Source organism: Podarcis vaucheri (genome assembly GCF_965113315.1).
Source record: "Podarcis vaucheri genome assembly, chromosome: 6".
NCBI classification, from domain to species: Eukaryota; Metazoa; Chordata; class Lepidosauria; order Squamata; family Lacertidae; genus Podarcis; species Podarcis vaucheri.
Window position 1 is genome coordinate 62491768 of NC_138764.1, and position 25558 is coordinate 62517325.

The 25558-nt window shown below is 41.9% G+C and overlaps 2 protein-coding genes across 7 annotated transcripts; one reads left to right on the forward strand and one right to left on the reverse strand.

The window, feature by feature from the left end:
* The first annotated feature begins 1559 nt into the window (after positions 1-1559).
* FANCE (FA complementation group E) lies at positions 1560-14611 on the forward strand. 3 transcript variants are annotated; one of them, XM_082226861.1, is made up of 11 exons: positions 1560-2055; positions 3351-3598; positions 4831-5488; positions 6454-6498; positions 6670-6729; positions 7830-7973; positions 10487-10610; positions 11145-11220; positions 12414-12480; positions 12872-12997; positions 13985-14611. In XM_082226861.1, exons 2-11 carry the CDS (start codon positions 3375-3377, stop codon positions 14099-14101), a joined length of 1641 nt encoding a protein of 546 aa, XP_082082987.1. In that variant the 5' UTR covers positions 1560-2055; positions 3351-3374; the 3' UTR covers positions 14102-14611. The 3 variants fall into 3 exon arrangements, with proteins under 3 accessions (XP_082082987.1, XP_082082989.1, XP_082082988.1); XM_082226862.1 differs by having other exon boundaries at positions 1941-2226; XM_082226863.1 differs by lacking the exon at positions 6670-6729 and having other exon boundaries at positions 1917-2055.
* LOC309534602 (uncharacterized protein) lies at positions 13518-24267 on the reverse strand. 4 transcript variants are annotated; one of them, XM_082226875.1, is made up of 8 exons: positions 23246-24267; positions 21070-21465; positions 20024-20434; positions 19337-19385; positions 18663-18766; positions 17438-17493; positions 16265-16383; positions 13518-13908 (listed from the first exon to the last, which is right to left on the reverse strand). In XM_082226875.1, exons 1-8 carry the CDS (start codon positions 23301-23303, stop codon positions 13890-13892), a joined length of 1212 nt encoding a protein of 403 aa, XP_082083001.1. In that variant the 5' UTR covers positions 23304-24267; the 3' UTR covers positions 13518-13889. The 4 variants fall into 4 exon arrangements, with proteins under 4 accessions (XP_082083001.1, XP_082083000.1, XP_082082999.1 ...); XM_082226874.1 differs by lacking the exon at positions 13518-13908 and having other exon boundaries at positions 16027-16383; positions 17438-17490; XM_082226873.1 differs by lacking the exon at positions 13518-13908 and having other exon boundaries at positions 16027-16383.
* Between the last annotated feature and the right edge of the window lie 1291 nt (positions 24268-25558).

The window sequence follows — 25558 nt, forward strand, 5'->3', positions numbered from 1 at the left end:
AGAGACTTCAAAGAAGTGTGACTGGCCCAAGGTCACCCAGCAGCTGCATGTGGAGGAGCGGAGACGTGAACCCGGTTTCCCAGATTACGAGACTACCACTCTTAACCACTACACCACAGTGGCTCTCAAACTTAGGTTTTCACATGGTAACTAATCTCATAAAGACAAACTAGGGACTGGCATTCATATGTTGAAAGGGAGAATTAAAATCTTGCATCAAACATGATCTTCTATTTTAATTAAGGATGTGCACAATTGTACGCCTGCTCACAATAAAATCAGTGGGACTTTGCTGCAGAAAGATGCATAGGATAGCATGGTTTGTGTCCCTTTAGACACATAAAGGGACACTCCTTGAAACTACTACTGTGCATGTATAAGAGAAAAAGACAGCATAATAAGAAACTTATTGAAAGGACACCAACACGTCACCTAACTCTCATATACAGTGGTACCTCAGGTTGCGTAGTTAATTCGTTCTGGAGGTCTGTTCTTAACCTGAAACTGTTCTTAGCCTGAAGCACCGCTTTAGCTAATGGGGCCTCCTGCTGCCACTGTGCCGCCGCTGCATGATTTCTGTTCTCATCCTGAAGCAAAGTTCTTAACCTGAGGTAATATTTCTGGGTTAGCGGAGTCTGTAACCTGAAGCGTATGTAACCCGAGGTACCACTGTATATTTGTTTAGAAGGCAAGGTTTTTTGCTGAAAAGACATGGATAAATGATTGCAGTTACAACCACTTTCTGCTGGCGGTAGTTTCTGATTTGCACACACAAAGGGAGGTGTATTGTTACATTACAGGCTCTTCCCAAAATGAAAACAAAAAGGCAAATGTACTCCTAGAGATAGAATGTATATAATTCAAACAGCAAACAATCATTGCAGTGGGTATTAAATGCCACAACAGCAAATGCTTCTGCAAATGATGCCTAAATGAACAAGGTTACAAGCTGCGTAATTATTGCTAGCAGCTGAACTACTGAAGGCCCTGGTCTGTGTTGCTACATGTTCACCTTATGCCTTGCAGCAATAAAGTCTCCAGCGACTTACTGAAAAATCTCATGGGCAAGCTGGGGAGCCCTGCAATTGGGAGGATCCAAATCCCAAGTTTCAATGGGCATGTGCCAAGTAGGGTGCAGTGCAGGGTTTGGGGGCTCACATGAGGCAATGCTGAGAATTCTGGAGAGTTGTGACTCTGAGCAGGGTGGCCCTCCTGCTTAGACAAGCCCTGCAGTGTAGTCCACCATTCATACTGTCAGTTAAAAGGCGAGGCTGGCATTAGTTTGACTCTAGCCAAAAGTTCTCCATGCACAACATAAGCCAGGATGCGGCTTGTGTGTCTCCCTTGCGCCCAACTCCAGCTCTGCTGCAACCAGAAGCCTTCAGTCCCCGCTGAGCTGCAGGTAGGTAGCCACACACCGCCAGGGCGCTCCCCCGCAGTTTTAAATCACAAGTGGAATTGATTCACAAATGCAACATTGAAAACAGCAAACAAAGGTAGTCCTCAGGCAAAACCCCTGGCAGAATAAAAGTGGTGGGTTGATTTTTTTTTGCTTGTGGTTCCATTATGCGTGGATAGGTAACTGCACTGGCATTTATCGTTTTTTTCTATCGTGAAATAAGACCAGTTGGAGCAGGAACTCTCTTTTATTGTGGGGAGAGGAAGGTTTTTCCGCTGTTTTCAATGGTTAGTTCTCTGCTCCGCCCCGGTGGAGAACAAAGAAGGCGGGTCTCTGCAGCGGAGTGAAGTATACACTGAAGCATATGTAACTAGAGGTACCACTGTACTCTCTCCCTTTTTCTATGGGCAGCAGAGGGAAGTACTCTTTCACTTTTCCTATCTCTTGGGGCCGTGAGACGCCTGCTACACCCGCCTCCCTCCCGCCGGATTGGACATTGTCTCTGAGCACAAATAGAGCGCGGAAAGGAATTCGAGGAAGGCGGAGGAGAAGGGCGCGGGGACTCCGGCCTGCGCGCTTCCCAAAGGAGCGGCTCGGCTGAGCTGCAAGAGGGACGCGCCTCCAAGCAGGACTTCGCCCTGGCCACACCGGTAGAGGTAGCTGCTGCGTAGTTTGACCTTTTTCTCACTTCTCTTAGGATTCAATTCTATCGAATTCGGCGAGGTTCACTCCCAAATGTGCGCCAGATTGCAGCCTTACAGCGCGACCCTACTGTGCGTGTCTCCTCTGAAGTAAGCCCCGCTGAGTGCAATGGGTCTCCTCCCCAGGTAAGTGTGCACATGCTTACTCAATAGGATTGCAACCTCCATCCCGGCTGCGATTGGACTTACCTTTCCGTTGGACGCCAGTGGATCGGAATTTTTGACCAGGAAAGCGGCGCCTCTGCTAAGGGGCTTCTCTCACTCGGGCAACAAAGCAAAAATGCAGTTTAAAAGATAGTGTCGGTTACTGCATTACTGTTTCCCCCCATTATTCGACCCAAGAGCACGGATGCTTTAGTTGAGATTCCTGCATTGCAGAGGGCTGGACTAGATGACTCTAGAGCAGCGGTTCTCTGGGACCCACAGGTTGAGAAAGGCAGCTCTGGAGGCCCTTCCATGATTTTATGATCAGGCTCCAGCAAGAACAGAATCGTCTTACAGAAAGAATTACTTATTGTAGGTAGCTTCAGTGTTCTGGGAGTATGCTGAGAGGAAATTATTTTTTTGTTGGTTTGCTCATTAATAGATTTGCAGTCTTTATGAGTAAGTCCCATGGCTCTTGGAAAGATGAGGAAACTGTCAAACCCCCAAATTTCTAGAATGGGTTTGTCTTGAGGAATCACAACTTTTCATTTAATGTTTGACAAAGACAAATACTTGGTGGGAAATACCTCGTAGCTAAGGATTGATTGTGCTCAGTCTTGAATGTGTGTTTGTGTGTGTATATAAATGTTTTTGAGCATGTGCAGAGTACAGTTCTACATCACTTAGTAAGCATAACTAGGAGGGCTTCTGCAGAAGATGGCAGTGCTTGCTTTCTTCTTCCTCATTCCTTTTCTCTTTTTGTATTTTTCTAGTAGATTGTGAGCCTGCAGACAGATACTGTACTAGTTTATCGTGTATGTATAGTGGTTCGAAAACGTTATAGGTGAAATACAGAACATTGCAAAACCTGGAGTTCTGTGGGTCCCACTGTTGTAGTGCATCTTGTTTCCTCCCACCACTTGTGATGTGTATTATTATTACTTACAAAGCACTTAATATATTCTAAGCACAGGATGACGATTTAAGGATGAGCTGTTGATTGTGAAAGAAATACTTGTCTGAAAAGCTAGGACGAGACCAGGTGACTCTTGGGTTCATCCCAGTTCTGCCGTTGATTTGTTTTGTATGCTTTTTATATTCATTAGAGCTTGATCAACAGTGCTATCAACATGGATGGTCCGCCCGTTCCTTGGTTGCAACGATTTGATAAAGCTTCTCGTCTCCTCCTCTGCACACTGATGTCTGGCCATTGGGGGGCCCTGGCTGCTCTCCGCACTCTTCAGCGCTCCCTGTCTGGGCAAGGAGCAAGCCAGGACTTCAGCTGGTGGACATTCACAGAGATTCTGTGTTCTCAAGAGCCCGTCCTCACAGGCTCTGAGAAGACCCTCGCCTTGTGAGTTGCTGAAATCTCTCATTTTAAAAAGTATGGCATAGTGTCCTCATAAACCAGAATTATTTCAGGTCCTAAAAACCCCAGTCATGCAGCATCTGACACTTGCTTCAGTGATGATCCAGTAGGTTGTGGGACATGCTCAGAACCAGAAAAGGTTGTGTTGAGATGTGTATTCTATCCCTCCTGATTTTAGCAGACAATCTGGGTTATGAAAGATGGTAGAACTGCTCCTCTGGGCATGGGTGAAAGTTTGTGTGGCTTTAAAAATCAATTTATGCGTACTGGATTCTGGATTGTTTTGGTGAATAAGTATAATTTGCAGATAGTAATGCCTATAATATGCAGTGTTGGAACGTCATTTTCTTTTCTTGCATTCATAGCCTCTCAGTATTCTGGTCTCGTATTCAAATTTTGGATCCTAATGCTGCTGGATATCTAGAAGTGACAACCTGAACACACTTGTTAAAATTATGCCCCAGGTTAACCAAGGTTGTATCTACAAAGGAGAAGGAACAATAGCTCAGTAGTACAGCACAGGATTTCCATAGATAATATTAATTCTGAAGCATCTTCAGTAAAAGAAGATCTCTGTTAGCTGAACTCAGAAAGCCCTCTGCCTGAGAACTGCTGACAGTCAGAATGAACAACACTGGGGTAAATGGTTTAGCTTCATATAAGGCAACTTCATATGTTCGTATAATACCATATTTTATGGTGTCATATAATGGCTGGGTCTTGTTCCTCCCTTTCCCCCATATGTGACAGAAAAGCACACATCCAGAACATGTTAGAAAGTGACTATATATTGAGGGGAAAGGACTACTCAACACAGAGAATGTATTTTAGGGCAGAGGTGGGCAACATGTGGCCCTTCAGATGCTGCTGATCAAATTTTCACCATTCAGGCTGGGGCTGATAGGAGCCCGATTCCAGCAACAACTAGAGGGCCACAATTTCTCCACTTTGTTTTAGGGCCAGATGCTCATAATCCAGTTTCCATCATATGGATATAAAATCCCAACATTTTATAACGGCAAAATAATAACAAACACCATTAAGACAGGCGGAAACCATTAGCAATAAAGCAACAGTAATAACAACATTCAACCCAGTATAATGTCACCAAATATTCAGGTGTACTGCATGTTGAGTTGTACTTCCTATGTTACTATAGAGTTATCATATTTCCCTGGTGATGATCTTGCTTTTCTTCTTCCAAATGGTTATTTCAGAAAACCGTTGCTGTTGCTGCTTCCAGTGTTGTGCCAAAGAAACCTCTTTTCCCTGTTGCTTACAGTACAGTCTACAGTGCCAGAAGCATGCCTCCAACACCTACTTCAAGCTTCTAGGCAGGATCCCAGCCCTGATCCATGGGTGCAGAGATTGAGGGATTTACTACAAGTGAGGGTGCAAGAGAATAGCTCTGTGATGCCAGTCCTACTATCTGATTCATGTCGGCAGCAGCTGAAATATATTTGCCAGAAAGTTAGTTGCGGCAAACCTGGATTAGAAAGGAAATTAAGCTGGTGTGCTAAACAGGCAAGTCCCTACATAGCATGGACTGGAGATGCTCCTGGTTCTGTGCCTCAGATAAGGGAAAATAAGGAAGTAGCTGAGGAACCACTGGATCCTGAAGAAGAGGTTCTGGAGAAGAGGTCCAGACTGGAAGTTGAATTGAATACAGAACTTTGTGAACCACATGGTCTAATGCAGGGAGTTGGAGTTAACACAGGGAATGAAGTCATGATGGAGGTGTCTGAGAATGAAGGTGTTCATAGCACAAGCAATGATGTATATCAAAGTTGCCCAAAGGAGGAAGCAGAAGAAGCAAAAGTTGCCAATTGGAGTCCCCAACAGGACACTGCAGCCGAGGTCCCTGATTATATCAAGGTATGAAAAACTATTAGATTCTTTTCCTTCTTTGGCAAACTAGCAGTGCGAACATGGAACATAAGCCCTTCTTACCAGGGATGCTTCACAAGTATCATTTATCCTCCGCTAATGCCCGTTAGGAAATATTGGCCCCTTTGACAACAGAATGATCCCTTGGACAGTTGGAACAAGTTTTGCAATTGCAGGAAGATTTTGTGGGATAACCAGCTTCATATAAACAACATGCTTAAATCTAATTAATGCATGAAGGGGTTAAGACCATAGAGTATGCTGTTCTGCCAGGCTTAGCTCACCTTGAGAGGAATTAGATAATCAGTACTTTGTTCTTCAGTCTACCTGAGAAGCTCCCCGTGTGAAGAGATTTGAGCTGGTTGCTTCAGCTCAGACTCCATGGCTCTAATGTGTCATTCTTGAGTTCCTATTCCAATAATCTAGGAATTTTCACCACTTTGTAAGTAAGTTAATCAATTGGGGACAATTAATTTGGTATGTATTTATTATTGGTTGTTTACATGCAAGCCTGTCATTTCAGTCTCTATATTGTAATTGAATGTAATGGATTTCATTTTATATTATTGCCAGCTGATGAAGAATTATCATTGAAACTGTTCATTCTCCTGGCAGAACTGTTCTGTCTGCTGCTGTACTTGGAGCACCCGGTTACTACGTTTGGAGTGCCTGTCATCTCACATTTGTAGGATATTGACTGTGGAAAGGCATTCTGCCTCCATTTCAGTGATCTTTGACAGTGACTTACCACTCCTACCATTCCTGTTCATGGAACATTTGATTCTTATTGTGACTCCATAAACACATGTGTTTTGTTTATGAATTTTGAAACAGTATAGTGTTATAAAAATGTTGTCAGCATATTATTAGCCAATGTGTTGCTTGTTGTTGTTCAGAGTGTGCAACTTTCTGAAGCACATAAACGATTTAACCATTTTTCTCTTGCATTTGAGGACCATGTACCAAAACTAAAAGAACTTCTAGAGATGCAGTTTGATGTAAGTATTTGTTACCGCATTTCTGCTTGGGGCAGATGCCCTGGCAGACTTCCTTATATACCCCTTGAATAAAGTTCTGTTCAGTTGGAGTAGTTTCATTTTAAGGAGAAGCAGATTCATACCCTGCCTTGTTACATTATCTGTATCCCCCCCCCCCCCTTTGACTTTTAGCTTTCTGATGGGATTGCTCCACCTGAGCTACAAGTTTTTAATGAATGTACTCCAAGCCAGGTTAGTAGGGCAAAATGAATGTAAGTAATTTACAGCCTGGTCTTAAGTAGGTTTACTTGAAATTAAGTCCGATTTAATGCATCTATTTTATTTTTTTAAAAAATGTCCTTATGCCAATTGAATATTCACGATGTCTGTCTTATTTACTTATTTAAACCATTTATATACTGCTTAACTACAATCCTCTCTAGTTGGTTACAATTGCCTCTTACTGCTGTGCAAGAAATACAATACAGAAAAGGTTTTTTTTAATGGTTAAACTATAAAATTAGACCTCAGTTAAAATGCCTGCTGAAATTAAAAAGAAAAAGATTCCAGTAGGCTCTGGAAGTTCAACAGGGAGGGAGTCTGTCTGACCTCAACAGGAAAGTAGTTTTGCAGAATTGGGCCCACGATACTGATTGCATGACTCCTTTTGGATATGAGCTGTGCATCCAAGCAGTGGGATACCACTAACAGTGACTCCCCTGAAGACCTCAGTGATCAGGCAGGGATTCAAGAGATTAAGGCAATCTTTGAGGTATCCCGAACCCAAGTTGTTAAGGGTCTTGTAAATTACCATATTTATTCGAGTCTAATGCGCCATTGAATGTAATGCACGCCTCAATTTTCACAATCTTGAAACACAAAAAATATTAAATGTAAATGTGCCATCGAATCTAATGCACACCTTAATTTTTGCAATGCAATTTGGCCAAAAAAGGTGAGCATTAGATTCGAGTAAATATGGTAATACGTGTATGTGGGCAGCTGGTGCAAGCAAGCCTTTGAGCACCAGAGTTATGTGCTGGCAATCATTTGTCCCCTTCAACATTCTAGCCACTTGTTTTTTTGGTGAGAATAGGGTGGTTTTACTATTTTATGCAAGTTGTAATGTGATTTTTTTAAAAAAAATCTGTATCCATTGTAAGACACATTATTATTACTATTATTATTACTCTTATTATTAAACAGCATTTAAAAATTTAATTAACTCACTTAATGAGACTCCTTCCCAAGTAACTATATTTCCAAACCTTGCTGAAACCAACCTGCCCAGGTACTAGTGATATTTGGGAAACAGACTATTGGGTAATATTTCATGTCCTCTTTTCCTTTAGTTGAAAGTTCTGTGCTCATTACTGCAGCTCTCGGAGTGCCCAGAAAACAAACTTCTGCATTTCTGCACTTGGTTAGTCGCACTCTCACCTGATCTTGGCTATAGTAATGCAGCAGTTCTTGCTGAAAAGCTCTTTCTACCTCGGGTAAGTACTGAGAATATAAATCAGGTGAAGAAGAAACCTCCTTCAGTGGTTTATTGATGTGTGTAATGTTACCTTATGGATGGTAGAGTCTTTTCCAGTTCTTTTGGGAGTGAAATCTTCCAGGCCTACTACCCTGAAAAATGTTGGTTTTTTTTTGGGGGGGGGAATACTTTCTTGCTCATATATATTTATATATATATATAATAGCAACTTTGTATTAATGTAATATTTTTATATGTAACTGTATTTTTGTAAAATTTTATCTTGTCTGTTGTTGCTTTAGTTTTCTGTGCGTTGCTTAGAGATATTTTTAATATCTTAAGTGGCATAGAAAGTAAACAATCCATCAGACACAGAATTATAGGGTTGGAAAGGACCTTTATCCAATCGTCTGCTTAATGTAGGATCTGCAGTGTAGGATGCATAATAAAACATCGCCTAGTTTTATCTTCTCCTTTAACGGGGGCTATGGATTTTAATGGAGTAGTACTATATAAAGCACACATATTTCCTGCCCCGTCCTAAGTCAAAGCAGTAAGGTATATAACAGTCTCAAGTTTTTTATATTCTCTGGCAGATTTGCATGTGGGGGAGGAATTGAGTGGGGAAAAAAATCTGGAAGAAAGAGCTGAGCAGCCACCACCCCAATTCCTTTTTTCTTCTTGATTGCAGCCTTTCATACTGCCTTTCATGGTTTTAAAAGAAATAAATAAACCAGGAGCCTGCTACACTTGTGTCTCCTGTGGAAATATCTTAGCTCGGTGCTAAAGAATATTGCATTCCTCTCTCGGCAGCCTATTATCCCTGCTCCACATACATGTTGTTTCTTGTCCTAAATATGCACCTATGAGTTTAAATGTAAGCATTCATGCTCATTTTTTTGAGAAATTAAATTAGCCAGTTAATTCAAGTGTTTACAGCAGATTAAGTCAGGAATAGGCAACAGAGATCTGTGCATCAGGATTAAAATGCTGGAGAAATGTGAGGACTAGGGGAGCCAACCATTGAACCTAACAGAAGTGGTTTGAGGAGCAGAAAAAGGTCAGGTTGGGTGGGGGGAGGGAAGCCAGCTAATCCGATGATGGATGCAGGCAGCCTTTTATACAGACAGTTTTCCTAGGATGCTGATATGGGCTGTGAAACCTGTGTGTCTCTGTTTAGGTAAGTTTTTAATGTCTGGTGTTTTATTGTCTTTTTAATTCGGTTGGGAGCCGCCCAGAGTGGCTGGGGAAACCCAGTCAGGTGGGCGGGTTGTAAATAATAAATTATTATTACAGTCGTACCCTGGAAGTTGAACAGAATCTGTTCCAGAAGTCTGTTCAACTTCTGAAACATTTGACTTCCAAAGCATGGCTTCAGATTGGCTGGAGGAAGCTCTTGCAGCCAACTGGAAGCCCTGTCGGACCTCGGCTTCCAAAAGAACATTAAAAAACCGAAACACTCACTTCTGGTTATTGATTGTTCAGGAGCCGGAATGTTCCACTCCCAAGGTGTTCAGGAGCCAAGGTGTTGTTGTTGTTGTTGTTGCTGCCATATTCTGTGTTTTAAAAAGAGCAGTTCATTTAGTAAGTAAGGCACAAAGCAAACCTACCCTACAGTTGGGAGAAGCAGGATGGAGTGGCATGGCAGATTCACTGTTACGATCACATTAGAAGCCTACTGCTTGTGTTGTCTAGAGCTGGCACAGCTCTGCAGGGACCTGCATCCTGTGGATACAAAGCTGTCAGTGCTCCATGCTGAAAAGTCCCCTTTGGGGGCTTTTTGTTGACAGTAGCCTTTTACCCACGAGCACAGAGCCCCCAGAGTGGCCTGTAGAAAGGTGACTATGCGCCATCCTAACTCTTTCCCCCATACTTTAACTTTGGGGAGCTAGGACTGCACTCCCAAGTGAAATTATTTGGCAAAAAACCATAACAATATTATACCAAAATTGGGGCTTACAAACATAGTTTTCATTTTTTAATGAGTGGCAACCACCCTGAAATATTATGCTTTATGCTACTCCGAGTGCAGATGCCATAGTTTCCTATGAGGATATGAACGTTACTGAAACTACTTTGAGCTGAGTGCAGTACTGGAGATTGCTATAGACCAGTGAGGCATTCTATTCGCAAATATCAATAGCTAGAGGATTGCAATTATTTTTGGTGCTACCAGGGCTGGCCCACCCTTGTGGCAAGGCATGGTGACTGCCTGGGTGCTATTGATCTGTAGATGATGGGACAATGATCACTAGTTATACCTATTATCCATAACTTGAGTTCTCTATCCTTCAGTGGAATAGCGGAAACACAGCTCCTGTAGATGTGTTTTGCATTTTGAGTTTCTCATCTCGTATGACATGTTGCCATCCAATTTTAAATGCAAAACAACCTGAAGAAGGTTGTCTGTTTTCCACATCAGCCTTTTTCACTCTTTGTTAAAACAGAATTATAGCTGCCTCTGTATCCCCAAAGTATGCAAGGTTGCTGCTGATCCAACAGTATTATCTCCCTGCTGCTTCTGGTCTGTAGGTTCTCTCATTGACTGAGCCACCTTCCTGGCCTCTCACAACTGCCCTGATGATGTTCTGCTCCAAATATTCTCGCCCAGTCTGTTGTACCTTGATTTCTTCAGTTATACAGGCTCCAGCGAAAGGTGAGCTTATTTTACCTGAGCTTCTGTTTGCAGAGGTGGCATAAATCCTTCTCTCTAATAGAAATCTCGAGTGGTTGAGCGGTGGCATGATTAGAGAGGAAAATGGGACCTCTAAGAAACAGGGTGGTACTGACATGTTCTGGTAAACAGAACATGAAAAGGGGTGCAGGGCTCAAGAGCCTATTGAGGGCTGAGCAGGCCTCAGGAGATACAGAATGTTGAGTATCAGATGGAAAGGGCTGGAGGGAGAGAATTGACCTGCTTTTACATCTTACCGCTTGCGACAGGAGTGGGGAACCCATAGCCCACAGGTTCTAGGCAGGCTGGCACTACATTTATTTTACTTTTTTAAGAATCAGAACTACTGGCAGTAAAGTACAAGACACTTGTGAATCACCAGCCTCTGGCATTTAAGAAATGAGCAGATAAGAATGTCCACAATTTAGCTAAATCATCAGATTTCTGAAAACAAAGTTCTCATTAGCCCCTTAAAAATATATAAAATGCAAATTTTTGGTATCTTTGCTTTTGAAGGCCTTGAGCAGATGAAGCTGGTGTGCAAACTAATTGAGGAGTGTTTGGAGCCTGAGTATGTGAGGCTGGTATTCAGGTAAATTCTCCTAGTGTAAAATGAAATGTAATATAGGAATTGCATGAAAGAGGATTTGATTTCCAATGACGGGAATGAGTGTCAAGGTGTTCTAGAATTCTCAGTTGCTACCTTCCGATATATGAAACTATATACTGGGGAAGTTTTTGTGTCTCCCTAATGAACATAAGTTGCAGAGCAACATTGCAAACCTAAGCACTTGCTGCATGTCACACAATCTCTTTTTTTATTTCTGCTTTTTCATTATAAAGTCCCTCCATACTATCACACATATGACAATGAATAAATAACAGTCACAAGTTTTCTTACTCCTATTCAAAAGAATTGACTAAAACAGAGGAATTTGTTGGACTCCAACTCCCATCAGCCCCAGCTAGCATGGCCAGCAGCCACAAATGATGGGAGTTGTAGTCCAACATCTGGTGGGCCATCCTGTGTCTTCCCTGTGGACCTTTTACTTTTATATGTTTTCTAGGACTAAGATTAAAGAAACCTGAGTTGATTAATAAGATGTTTTAAAATCAATGAATAGTCATAAATTTGCATATGACTAAAATAATAGTTGAGCAGGGGAGAAGTATACAGTGGTACCTCGGGTTAAGAACTTAATTCGTTCCAGAGGTCCGTTCTTAACCTGAAACTGTTCTTAACCTGAGGTACCACTTTAGCTAATGGGGCCTCCTACTGCCGCCGCTGTGTGATTTCTGTTCTCATCCTGAAGCAAAGTTCTTAACCCGAGGTACTATTTCTGGGTTAGCGGAGTCTGTAACCCGAGGTACCACTGTATTTTTGTTTGTTAGATGGTACATGCATGTCACAGTAGGAGCAATCTTAGAGGGATTTCTGTCCTTTGCGAAAGTTTAGGTGGTGCACCTAAGATGCTGCCTGCCATCTGCAGTTTTCATTACTTACATTAAAAATAACTTTTATTAAAAGTTTGTTGTTCATTTAATTAGAGATGCCCATGAGCTGTTTTTTATCTATTAATCAAAGGTTGCAGCCCTAATGTTACACATCTTCTCTAACCACTGCTCCATAGAAGAGACCTGAAATCTTTTCAGTACTGCAATATTGTTATTAACCACATGACAATTAACATATTCTTGAGTCAGGGAATAGCCTTAGTGAGTGGCATAAAGACTACCCCTCATATAATTTTGTTATCTTTCTCCCTCCTCTGCCTTTCTTTGCAGCCATATTATAGAAATGCCGTGGTCAGAAGATCTCCTCGTAGCTGTGCATTCTTTGCTGGGAAGACAGGTGACTATGAATAGAAGTCTTCCTGTGCCTCCATATAGAGTTTACTAGCTGGGTAGCAATAGAGACTAGAATCTGTTCTCTCCAAACTAGCATTTTGCCGTTTCTCTGCTGCCTGCACTTTTGTCCTTTGTCTTGACAGCATGGTGAGCACCTTTGCTGAATATGATTGAAGTAAATGCCAGCATCTCAAACTGTAGTGCAAAGCTAGTTGTGATACTAGTTTCTTTTAGTGTCTAAGGAAGCAACATTTTACTGTCCTAGTGCTAATTCATTCTTGTCCAGTATGGCTTGCACCAAGTCTATCTGAACAACTAAAATGTACGCAAGGGCAAATAATATTTAGGCTGCCTCTCTCACCCTTTCCCCCTTGTTTATCTTCTTCACTTTTCAGGTAGTGTTATCCACTGAGCTCTTCAACATGTTGGTCTTGAATCTTTGCCAGATGGCTCAAGAATTTGCCACATCAATGCATTATGCAAATCTGGTTCTGACAGTGTTGATGAAATACCAAAGCAGTGTGAGTTACTTGCAACAGGCGCTTGAAAAGAAATGAAAAATGGCAGCTTGCTTTCTTAAATATTTCTATGGAGCTTTCCTATTCTATTGCGATAGTGTGTACTGTAGTGTTTCTTTCACTTACCTTCCAGCATACATTTGAATTTCCTCTTGAGATTGTGAACCTAATTATTAGAAGTGCTGAGCAGCCTCTATTCCTATAGCAGAACACAGATGCTCCTTCAGCCTGATAATGAAGTTTGGGCATTAGGCTGAGTTTACAAGAATTAGTCTTACAGTATTATTATATGTTTCTCTGTGTGAAAAGTATGGTTATTTTACTGTATGTGGGCAGGGTGGTGACGGGGGTTGGGGCAGAGAGAGAAGGGTGGGCGATGCTCCATATGTTTTCTTTGCTGAGTAGAAAACCTGGTTGAAAAAGCTGGTAAGACAGAACCGACATAGATAATTTTGGTGCTAAGACATAGTAGCAAAATAGCAATCCCCACTCCCAGGTTCTTAGAGAGTATGGCACCACAAGGTGTGACTTTCTTTTTATTAATGCATGATGGGAATATCCATGTTGGGTTTGGTCAATTAACATGCTTTGAATTCAATTATATGCAAATAATCGTAGACCACAGTCAGTATACCAATCTGAAATTAAAGGTACAAGTTTATATAAACCCTCCAGATGTGCAGTAGCTATCCACATGAAATCGATGCCTATATGAAATATGTTTGAATGTTGCCAGAGTAGTGAGGTCCTCAGACCATTGTGGAATAGATAGTGATTGTCCATTCTTCCAAGCTCAAAGTCTAAGTCTCTTAAGCCACCATAAGGGCTTGCAAAATCCTCTTTTGTCCTTCCAACTTGTGTGTTTACTGTAGACAATCTAGGCAACTGGGGCAGGTCATGAGAGTGGGATCAACCTGCATAAATGTAGCAAAAGGGTTATGGGTTTTTACCAGCATGCGCTAAGCAGCTACATTTTGTCCTCCTTTTTAGATTACATTGGCCCATCAGCATCACTTATCCTGTGCCTTGGACCTCAACAGGACAATCTTGAAGAAGTCTCTTCAGGCTGCACTGAAGCGAGTGCCTTCAAATAAAGAAGAAAGCTGAGTTCCTTTCCTATGTGGAATAATGCTAGAAGGCGACCTTTCTTTAGTATTGGTAACCATAAGATGGAGAAGACTAAAGACCCATTGAGAGGCTGGGGAATCAAAGAGGACCTATGTCTTTTCAAATGTTAACTCTTTCTCTTGTCTTTCAATAAGAGCCAGCTGGATTTGTCTGAACAAACGGTGTGCACATTGTCTGGAGTATATCTGGAGTGTACCTGATTGCCAAGCAATTTTGCATCAGTAGTTGTGAGAAGTGAAACTTCTTTCATTGCCATTAACACTGGAAGCTCATGCAAATAGGGAGCTTTATATATCTTTGTCACTTTCCTATGGCAAGGATGTGCCTCCTGAGAACAATAACTGCTGGAACTGCCGGGGTTGGAGATAAAGATGCCTCTAGGGTAGCCGTAGTATGAAATAACTACCCCCCCCCCCATAAAAAATAAACACTCCATAATCTGGCTATTTGTGTGAATTCTGTAGTGACAGATAAAAATCAGTTAACTAATTTGTTATCTTTCAGCATGAAAAGCCCACAAGGAGTTGGTCCATGGTATAGTCAGTGCAGCTGTAGTCGTCTAAGTAGCAACTTGAACTACATCACTTTTCCAACAAGTTCTGTTGGATCATGAACCGTTTCACACCACTCGGGGGGGGGGGGACCATGTCTGGAGGCAAAGGCTGGCTGATGCTCTAACTGCAGCATGGATTTTAGATGTGACCCATGTAACCATTTCCCTCCTTCTATGGGGCACCAGCCCACCCAAAAATCAGCTGTGACCAAAAAAGAGGAGTAGAAAAGTATATGAGGAGACCTTGATGCCTTTGTATGTTTTCTCATGTAATTCAATCAACATAAAGCACTAGACTACTATATTTGCTACACTTTTAAGTATAAGATAAAAGGTTATTTGGGCATTTGCCCAACAGTTATTGCTTAGGGCCAAAGTAGTTGCAGCAGAGGTAAGTTCTGTATTGTTAAGCACAAAGCTTTAACAACAGCAGCAACAACAACAATAATGGTATTAGGGTACAGGGTACTAAACTTCCCTGCCATGGGTCTCCCCATGGCTCTTCACAAGTGTCGTTAACATCTTCAAATACTTCCAGTGTTGGAGATAAAACTGGACCTGTTTACTCTTCTTCCCCCAAGTGAAAAAAAGGATGCTTGTGTGTTTAAATATACAGAATGTGCTTCGATTAGGTTTGACCTTAGATGTTCACAACTTAAAAGGTAAGTACAACCATTTAACTAGAATATCTCCTGTCCCTTCCCAGGTTTGTAAGCTGTTGTCCAATTGTTGAGAAAAAATGGTCCAATGCTTTCTTATACAAAGAGCACTTATTCATACATGCACTACATGCTATAACTCCTGTTACATTTTTAACAACAGGATTTTAAACCATCCATAACATGAATGAGAACTGGACTTGGGAGCCTGGTATGATGGGGAAGCAAAAGCACATTACAGTGGTACCTCGGGTTACGAACTTAATTCATTCCGGAGGTCCATTCTTAACCCGAAATTGTCCTTAAACTGAAACTGTTCTTAACCTTAGGCGTGCTTTCACTAATGGCGCCATGTGATTCCCGTTCTCATCCTGGGGCAAAGTTTGCAACCCGGAGCAACTGCTTCTGGGTTAGCAGAGTTTGTAACCTGAAGTGTTTGTAACCCGAGGTACCACTGTAGCTTGATTTTTGCATCCATGCTATTCACTGCTAGAGATGGTGGCTGCTTTCCTGTGCACAGACTGGTTCAAGCAAATGTGTCTCCATCTCATAGGGTCAAAGCTACTTTCATGGGAGTACCTGCCCATGTGAACTGACATGCATACAAGTTCCAGATAGGCTGATCTAAAAGCTAGTAGCAGGTCTTACAATAATGAATATTAGTCCAACATTCCTAAGAGGTTAAAGGGGCATTTGGAAAATAGCTTTTAATTTTAATTCTCAGCCAAAGAGAATTCCACCTTTGTTTCAGAATTGAATTTCACAATTGGAGATCTAGAATTTATACATCTAGTTTGCCTTTAGTCCTTGGTATGTGGAACCTGTGAACCAAAGATGATATTTGCATACTTCACAGATCCTGAAGAGATCACATCAGGAGAGCACTCTCCTGGAGAGGAAAGCTCACTGGGGTTTTTGTTGAAACTTGACCTTAATGGGAACTTCATGTTGACATATGTCACATCCTCTGTCATTGGCTTCTTCAATATGGCGTATACCGCGTTTGTTTCTTTGTCCAAAGGATTGTCGGTAGCAGTGCTTTCATGTATCTGAGCATGGATAAGAAACAAAAAGGCTTGTTTTTTTTGGAAATAGACTCTTAAATGCCAGCCTTATTTCACCTCCAAGACCAGATTCCCATTTTTGGTATTGTGTCTGCATCTGTTAAGGGTTTCTATCTTTTTAAAAATGTGTAAATACAAACTGGCTCTGACAGACTTCTTTCAAATAAGACAAACTGAACTACTGCTAGGATAAATAGTAATTTTTGTAGTAATACGTTTATAGCCCAGCAGTATAGGCATTTAAGCAGAAAATGGTTAATAGAATAATCCTATAATCACATTTCCACTAAGTGGGAGGGGGACATAGTTAAATCTGTAGAATACCCATGGCATCTCTGCCCTGGTCTAGAGTCATGCTATATCTGTGAGTGTAACTGAACTGGGAGTGAGGGTGGGTAGGAATAGGAATTGGCTTGGTGTCTGGGTGGTGAACAATGCAATTTAAAAGCAAATAAAACCTTTAAGGAAAGCAAAAACACATAATTGCATTTAAAAATAGTCCCACCAGCAGTAAACCACATATAAAAGTATCAAAAATCACCTAAATGCCTGGAAAAACAAATGCATCTTTACTTGGTGAAAAAAACATAATGTTGGTGCCAAGGGAGCCTGAATTAAATGCATTTCCCATAGACCATATAAAATACCCAGTACTGAGAATGAATTATAGTTGTATACTACTAAGGTTTTCAACATGGCATTCACAGTCAAGGTTACTGCCTGGTTTGCAACTTAGTGCTGGGTCTAGAGTCATGCTATATTTGGGCAATTGTATATTTTCAGGAAATGGAATGACAACATGGATTCTTTCTTATCCCCCAGAAAGAGGTGGAAGCTGTAGTCCAGATGCCAAATGTGGCCCAGGATCCCCATAGATCTGTTTTGCAAAATCTGAGTTGAATGTGATAATCTAGCAAAGCATATTTGAAGGTGGTTTTTTTTTCTATGGGAAATGATAATGCTCAGGATTACTATATTTCCACAGTGGAGAAACTGCCCATGGTCAGATTTTCTCCTAACTTGTGAAATGGTCTCTTACCTGGAATGTTATTATTCTACAGTTTGGGTTATCACCAAAATTCAGGTCATCTGCTGCTATTAAGAAGAGAGTCTCATTTTAGTATATAAATGTGCCTGTCTGTGCGCCACTTCACATGTTAAATTTTTAACTGAACACTAAGACGTAAGTGTACACCTTAAAAATGTGAAGATGGCGAAATGTAGGGATACATTCATCAGACAACTGACTAGTTGCATCTCTTTGTTGAATGTACATTCATTGGCTGCCTCTGCATAATATGTGAGATGGTTCTGTTTATACAGTCATCCCTCGTGTTGTGTTCCGCTCTGGTTATGGACTTTCAGCTTACAAATGCAGCAAACCTAGAAGTGTTTACTTCCGGGTTCACCACATGCGCAGAAGCGATCTGCCTGCTTCACGCACATGCAGAAGTGCTCAATCACGCCGCGCACATGTGCAGAAGAGGTGCTCTAGTTGTGGACTTTTCAGGGTGCGAACAGCACCCCGAAATGGATTAAGTCCGCAACTAGAGGTACCACTGTATTTACTGATTGCCAACAGTGTGACATGGATTCAGTGCATTGGCTTTCTCTGAGCTATGAAGAAATGGCATCGTTGAAAGTTGTTTTGTCAAACCTTTTTGCTTAAAAGGTGACTGTGGGAAGTGTAAAAGCTATTGAGTCACATGAAGTAAGGTGTTGTACTGGATGAACATAGCTGTCAACTTTTCCCTTTTCTTGCGAGGAATCCTATTCGGAATAAGAGAATTTCCCTTAAAAGAAGGAAAACGTTGACAGCTATGTGGATGAATGGTTTGAGATGGGTGGTGATGTGCATCCCCTATGCATCCAAAGCCCATCATGCCACAGAGTGGGATAATGCCACTTGGTTCATTTATGCATTGCACAAGCACGTAACTCATAGAGGGAGTGATGAGATGTAGTCAGCTGATGCTTGCAAATTTCTGTTGAGCAGAGCCTCAGTTTCGCTTACTGTTTTGTATATCGTAGAGACTTTTTGGCCTTCATTTAGAAAGGCAAATATTGACATGAAAGCACACAGTCTGTTCAGATGAAGCCATTTAGGTGTGCAGTCCTGACCATCTTCGATGCTACAATACTGCACAATACTGTATTCAAATCCAATCCATCCATTTAGATGCCTGTCAGGTGCTATTACAGTTATGCATGCAATGAAATCTTTAAAATGGCTGGGCTACATGAAAAACAAAAGAAAATCATACCTCTTGTTTTCTTCTTGATGAGCATTGTGACAACTAATATGAGGGCTGCAATAATTGTTATGCCAACCGCAATGGAAACCAGGACTAAGACAATGTGATAAAGTCTGAAACAATCCATAGTGCATTAGTTAAACCTGCTTATTAATTAATTACATTTTAAACCCCACCTTTCCTCAAGATGGTGAAAATTGTCCCCTGCCCCTATTTAATCCTCACAATAGCGTTGTGAGTTACGGTAAGTTAGACTGAGGGATATACTGACTGGCCTAAGGTCATCCTATGGGCTTTGCTAACAGGTACCTAATATATTTGTTAGACTGTCATTTACATGTACTGTACACAATAAAGTTTGTTTAGCTTTCAAAGTCAGACAGAAGTATGCAAAGAGCTCAAGGTTTTGTAGCACAGTTGTGCAGCAGAGAAAAGGCACATGCAGACTGCATGTTAGATGCAGATGATCATACCATGGTTTTTTGTAGAGGATATAAAATTCTGGAAGTGCCATAATATAATTATTTGAATGGAAAAGTCAAATCCTGTAATTGCCTCTGTTCACATAATTTTTTTGGACCCAACTGCAATACAGTATAGAGCAGTGGGAGGAATAGATACTGTAGCAAACACAAATCCCTAATCCAGTTGCCTTTAAATTAAAAATAATATAATGTTGGTACCTTTGTTCATTTTCACTGGTTTCTGTCACAGTCCCGTAATTTTGCTGCCCTGAAAATAAAGGAAGAGAAATAAAACTTTTGTCTTTATTGTAACTCTTCCAAGGTGCATTCAGGTTTTGCTAACTTGCCTTCTTTTGCCCCTTATTCTCTTTAGTAAAATGTGAACGATTTATACGATCTGAAGGGAAGCCAGAGTATTGTCCCTTATTAGCATGATAATTAATACGTTAACAAACAACACAGGCCTCCTATATTGATCTTTGAAACACTGTCTTTGCAGCTTCCTTTTACGAACACTGATGCTGTTACCATTTGTCTCAACTAAAGAGCCATTGCTTTCTTATTCCAGTTGTGGCTGTGGTGGTGTATCTCAACTCTATGCAGCTCTTACTGATGGGGAACCTGCACATGCAGATTCAAACTAGATGGGATAATCACATATTTGGGTGCTTCCACAGATAAAAAAACAATCTACTTGGAGATTTTAAAAAGTGTCAAGTAAGGGCAAAGGCTATGCTAGAATGCATTTTTCCTTGACAGGCATTTTTTATTTTTGGAAGAATAATCAAATGTGAACTCAGTTATATGCAAACTAAACTGCTACATACCAAGGAGGACTATACCATGTGATCTAGATCAGTCCTGAACTACCACAGGAACTAGATCCAGTTACCTCCATGTGCTCACCTTTTTGAACAATGACTTTGATTTTTCTTAAAGGGGTGATGTTCAGGCCATCAAGAACCCCAAACCAGTATATCCCCGAATCTTCTACTTGAAGAGCTGTTGTGAAAAAAGCAGCGCAGCCATTTCCCAGATCCTGTAGTGCAAATTTCTGGCTTGGTTCAGAAGTGAGATACTGCCATCCTTGGCCTGAGAGGCTAGAAGGCTCTGTAGGGTTACATTCTTTCAGCAGATCTCCTTTGCACCAGACTCCCTCTCGTTGCAAATATTGCGGTGAGCAGAAGCCCTCTATGCTGAGGGACTCTCCTTGCACCTTCATCACCACTTCTAGTCTCTTTCCTGGCTTACTAGAGCTTTTGAGGAATGGAACCTCTGGTGTTGGAGGTGAGAAAGTATTGGTAGGTGCAAGAAGGCCTAGGAGAATAACAGTGAAAGTACCTCTTGTAAAACAGTGTTGACCTTCCACGTGCCCATTATCCCAGTACTGTAATGTCCACCCTTGCTGTCAGTGGCTCTCTTGAGGTCATTCTCAGCACTGCAACCTACCTTCTTAAATGGGTAATGCTGGGGATTAAATTTGACACTATGGTAAGGTAAAGGTACCCCTGCCCGAACGGGCCAGTCTTGACAGACTCTGGGGTTTGTGCGCCCATCTCACATCTATAGGCCGGGGGCCAGCGCTGTCCGGAGACACTTCCGGGTCACGTGGCCAGCGTGACAAAGCTGCATCTGGCGAGCCAGCGCAGCACACGGAACGCCGTTTACCTTCCCGCTGGTAAGCGGTACCTATTTATCTACTTGCATCCGGAGGTGCTTTCGAACTGCTAGGTTGGCAGGCGCTGGGACCGAGCAGCGGGAGCGCACCCCGCCGCGGGGATTCGAACCGGCGACCTTTCGATCGGCAAGCCCTAGGCGCTGAGGCTTTTACCCACAGCGCCACTATGGTACAATCCCAGAAAAGCTATATCACGTGATCCCCCTGCCCCCGTGTGTCTCAGTCAGCCCTGATCTACCACAGGAACTATTTCTAGTTACCTACATGTGCTTACCTTTTCGAACAATGACTTTGATTTTTCTTAAAGGGACAATATTCAAGCCATCGGTGATCCCAAACAAGTATATCCCTGAATCTTCTACTTGGAGAGCTGACATCAGAAAAGAAAAACAGCCGTTTTTCAGATCCTGTAGTACAACCCTCTGGTTTGGCTCAGTAGTCAGATATTTCCACCCTGGGCCTGAGAGGCTAGGAGACTCTGTAGGGTTACATTCCTTCAGCAGATCTCCTTTGCACCAGACTTTCTTTTGTTGTGAACAGAAGCCCTTTATGCTGAGGGACTCTCCTTGCACCTTCATCTCCTCTTCCAGTTTTCCGGGCTTGCTAGGCTTTTCGAAGAATGGAATTCCATGTGTTGAAGGTGAGAAAGTATTGGCAGACACCAGAAGACCTAGGAGAATAACAGTAAAAATGCACTTTGTAAAATAATGTTGATCTTTCATTTGTCTATTTAGTTCAGTGCTGTGCTGCCTACAATGGCTCTCGGCCCAGTATATCTGAAGGAGCATCTCCACCCCCATTGTTTAGCCTGGACACTGAGATACAGCTCCGACAGCCTTCTAGTGGATCCCTCACTGCAAGAAGTGAAGCTACAGAGAACCAGGCAGAGGGCCTTCTAAGTAGTGGTGCCTGCCCTGTGGAATGCCCTCCCATCAGATGTCAAGGAAATAAACAACTATCTGACTTCTAGAAGACATCTGAAGGCAGCCCTGTTTAGGCAAGTTTTTAAGGTTTGGTGTTTTATTGTATTTTTAATATTTTGTTGGGAGCCGCCCAGAATGGTTGGGGAAACCCAGCCAGATGGGTGGGGTATGAATGAATGAATAAATAAATTATTATTATTATTATTATTATTATTATTATTATTATTATTATTATCATCATCATCATCATCATCATCATCATCACACCACTGCAGCCTAACTTTTTAAAACAAACTGGAAATATTGGGGATTGAACTGGAGACTATCTGCATGCAAAGTATGCTGTGCTACATAGCTGGTTCTCATGTGAGTCAATTAAATTCATCTGGAGATGCAGATTCTGCCTACAAATTATGCTCTACCACAGAGTTAAGGACTTACTCTCTTAGGTAAGTAGACTAGAAAACACCCTGTAGTTGGTGATCATGTGGAGACACCAGAGCTTGATCCTGAGACTGCATGCAAAGCATGTATTCTAGCACTGAGGTACCAGCAGCCCTTCATCATGTTAATCTGTTGCAGAAAGCAACAATGGAGTCTTGTGGTACCAGACGACCCTTTGCCTTTGTTTTCCTTGAAGCACCACTACAGCCTTCCTTTCAATCACATTACATGTCCAGACTCTTTCGCTGACATTATAGTATGAACTGAAATAGATAATCGGGATTATTTTGGTTCATAAAGGAAGGTGGTGATGACCAGTCTCCCTGCTGTCCGACTCCCACAAGCAGTGCCAGATTTATGTATAAGCTATAGCTTAGGGCCCCACTCACTTGGGCCCCCAAATTTTTTAAAAAGAAAATAAACCTGGATGTGCATTTCCAAAATATAAGATAAAAAACAAATAAAATAAAACCCACATACAGTTAGAGCTTAATAATTATTTCACTACTAATATACTTCTTAATTGTATTTCAGTTCAACAATTACTTTGATAAAATACTTATTTTGTTATGTGCAAATGGCTTTAGATACCTATTAGGTCCATAAATTACCATATAGCATATATTCAACACAAAAAAACCATGACAATTTGTTGTTGACAAAGGACAGCTGTTGATAATATAATAACAATAATTTATTATTTATACCCCGCCCATCTGGCTGAGTTTCCCCAGCCACTCTGGGCGGCTTCCAATCAAGTGTTAAAAACAACACAGCATTAAATATTAAAAACTTCCCTAAAGGGCCCCATTACCTTCAGTAGCTTAGGGCCTCATCAAACCTAAATCCAGCCCTGCCCACAAGAGAATTATGATCTGGCTAACATTCATAGTCTTTCATTTTGTGAATCACTGGGACTATATAAATGACATTGTATGTTTTCTCTATTTAAAAAATGGGAACAAAACTTGTTTCTTGTTTTCAAACAGTAACTACAAAAACAACACATTACTTTTAATTCAACACCATACTAGTGTGTTCTGTACTGATGGCCATGAAAGGGTGTCTCCCTCTGTGCCTTACCTGTCAGCATCAGCCTTAGCAGAAGACCCGGGAGTCCCTCCATCTTGTAGCTGAACATAGTTTAGGTTGCAGAGCAGTGAATGAGTCAATTTGCACTTGCAGGAAGGAAGCAAATGCCCTTTGTCATTGCCTGTTCCTTTTCTTGTCCCAGATTAGCAGAGTTGGTTTGGCACTGTGGGAAGATCTTCTAAACATGTTCTTAATTTTAGTGCTGAAGAATTGCCCAACTTGGGTTGTGGGCAGTTGCTGTCCAGATGCATCGCACCAGACAAGACAGTGGACTAAGCAGCGACTGATAAAGCCAGTTCTGCTTTCTGCAGCTTCCCATCTCAATATGATGTGACTGCATCTCAATTTGCATGCATGTGGAGGCTTAGATGTAGGAGTTGTAGTAACAGAGCTCCTCATTTGGATTCCCTTAAATGGGGCATGAACCACAACATTAAGAAAAGAGTAATTTGATGGAATCCCCTAAATTCCTTGTGGCATGTTATGTTAGAATAAAGCCTTGAGAAAAATGGTTGTGCTGGCCATTTTGTAATGATTTATTAAAGCTGTGTTTTATCCCCACAATCATTCTTTATCTGTATTTATTTATGGATCCAAGAATATTACAGGCCTGTGTAGGATTCAGCATTTTAAAAGTATTTTGATTGCTGGATGTTCTTTCATCACTTCGCCAAGTTTTGAAGTGAGCAAAACAACAGCAACTATGAGCATCGTTGGTGCCCAGCATGATTTTTTAAAATTAGCTTTTATTGGGGGTTTTTGTGTTACAAAGCAGACAGATAAACAGGGAACGGTACATCTATCACCTCCACTTTCAAGTCATAGTCTTTTACACACATTTAGTGAGAGACATTTTTGTCATAGACATCTTGCAGTTGGGGAAAAGGGGAGTGGGGAGACAGATGGGGACATTGTTATTTTGTTCTATTGTAGGGGGGGTTGTGTCAGCATCACATGGATAGGTTGTTTATGTATTTATTTGTGTTTATTGATATTGTGAGAGGTTGGGGGTTCCCGAGTGTGTTGGGATGATGAGCTGCTTGTGCGTAAAATCGTAGTCCCTCAGAGTTTGCTCAAGTCCACAAACCTCTGTCTGTGACGGAGCCCCTCAAACATGGCTCCTCTAGTCACTGGCAGATTCTGACAGTGGCTGCTTTCGGAATCACTTCCAACATAAAAGCTCCTTAACGGAAACACGTCTTCTGGACTCACGGCGTGACAGTTTCCGGCGAGGAGTGGGTCTCCCTATGGGAGGTCCAGAAACCTCCCCACTGTTCTCGCTGGAAGTGTCCCTGCGCCATCCCTCTTGCTCGCTTTCCCTCAGAGACCCACCTCTCCCCCTGCTGGTTCCTGCTTCAGCTGCTGGGTCTCTCCCAACCTCCGTGAGCCCTTCCACCACCTGTCCCTCCGATGGCAGTTCCCTGACACCGAGCTTAGTTGGTTGTGTTCAGTTGATTGCGGTGTGGCTTATTTGTGTGAGGGAGGTGGGCCGGGGTGTTGGGTCAGGTTAGCCACATTGATTTGTATGCTGTTGGGGGTGGGATAGGTCATTGTCTTGTTGTGCTGTGTATGTAATAAAGGGGAACAACACTGGGGTGAAGGCATCCTCTGTAGCTTGTCCTCTTGCTAGTTTGAGTTTGTTGGTTAACTTTTCTAGTTGGGTGGTTTCTCATACGTTTTGGTACCAGTGGTCTAGGTTGGTGCTCAGCATGATATTTGTGGATATCTGTGTCAGCTTTTGATTTGGTTGAAGTGTTCCTCACCCAGGTATCAAAAAGACCTAAGTTGACCATGAGAAGTGGAAATCTTTAGTGCTGCTGCTGATTTACTCAGTTTCTGGCCTGCCCTTCCAACCTAATAACAGGATGGTCATATGTTAGGTGTCAAAGGCAAGGATGAAGTTTCTCTCCCCCAGCTTCTGCCTAAGGTGGCTGCCTCACTCTATCTAATGGTAGGGCTGCCCTGTTCACCACATTCAATGGACCTGACCTTTCAGACTCCTTGCCCTGAAGACTTTGAAAGGGGTTTGAACCTGAGTTCCCAAGGTTGTGCACAAGACCTGTATATTTTATAACATGCATCAATAAGCTTCCAAGATTCTACCAAATCATGACAAAGGACTTTATCCTTCCCAAGTTACCAGGGGCATCTCTGTTTGTCTGTCCCTGTCCCTGTCAGCTCACCATCCCTGGTCCTGTCTCTTGGGGATGCCTTGTTAAAGTTTTGTGACAGTGCTTTCCTATTCATGTTTGCTCAGGAGCAAGTTTTATTGTGTTCACTGTGACTTACTCTCAGATTACTGTG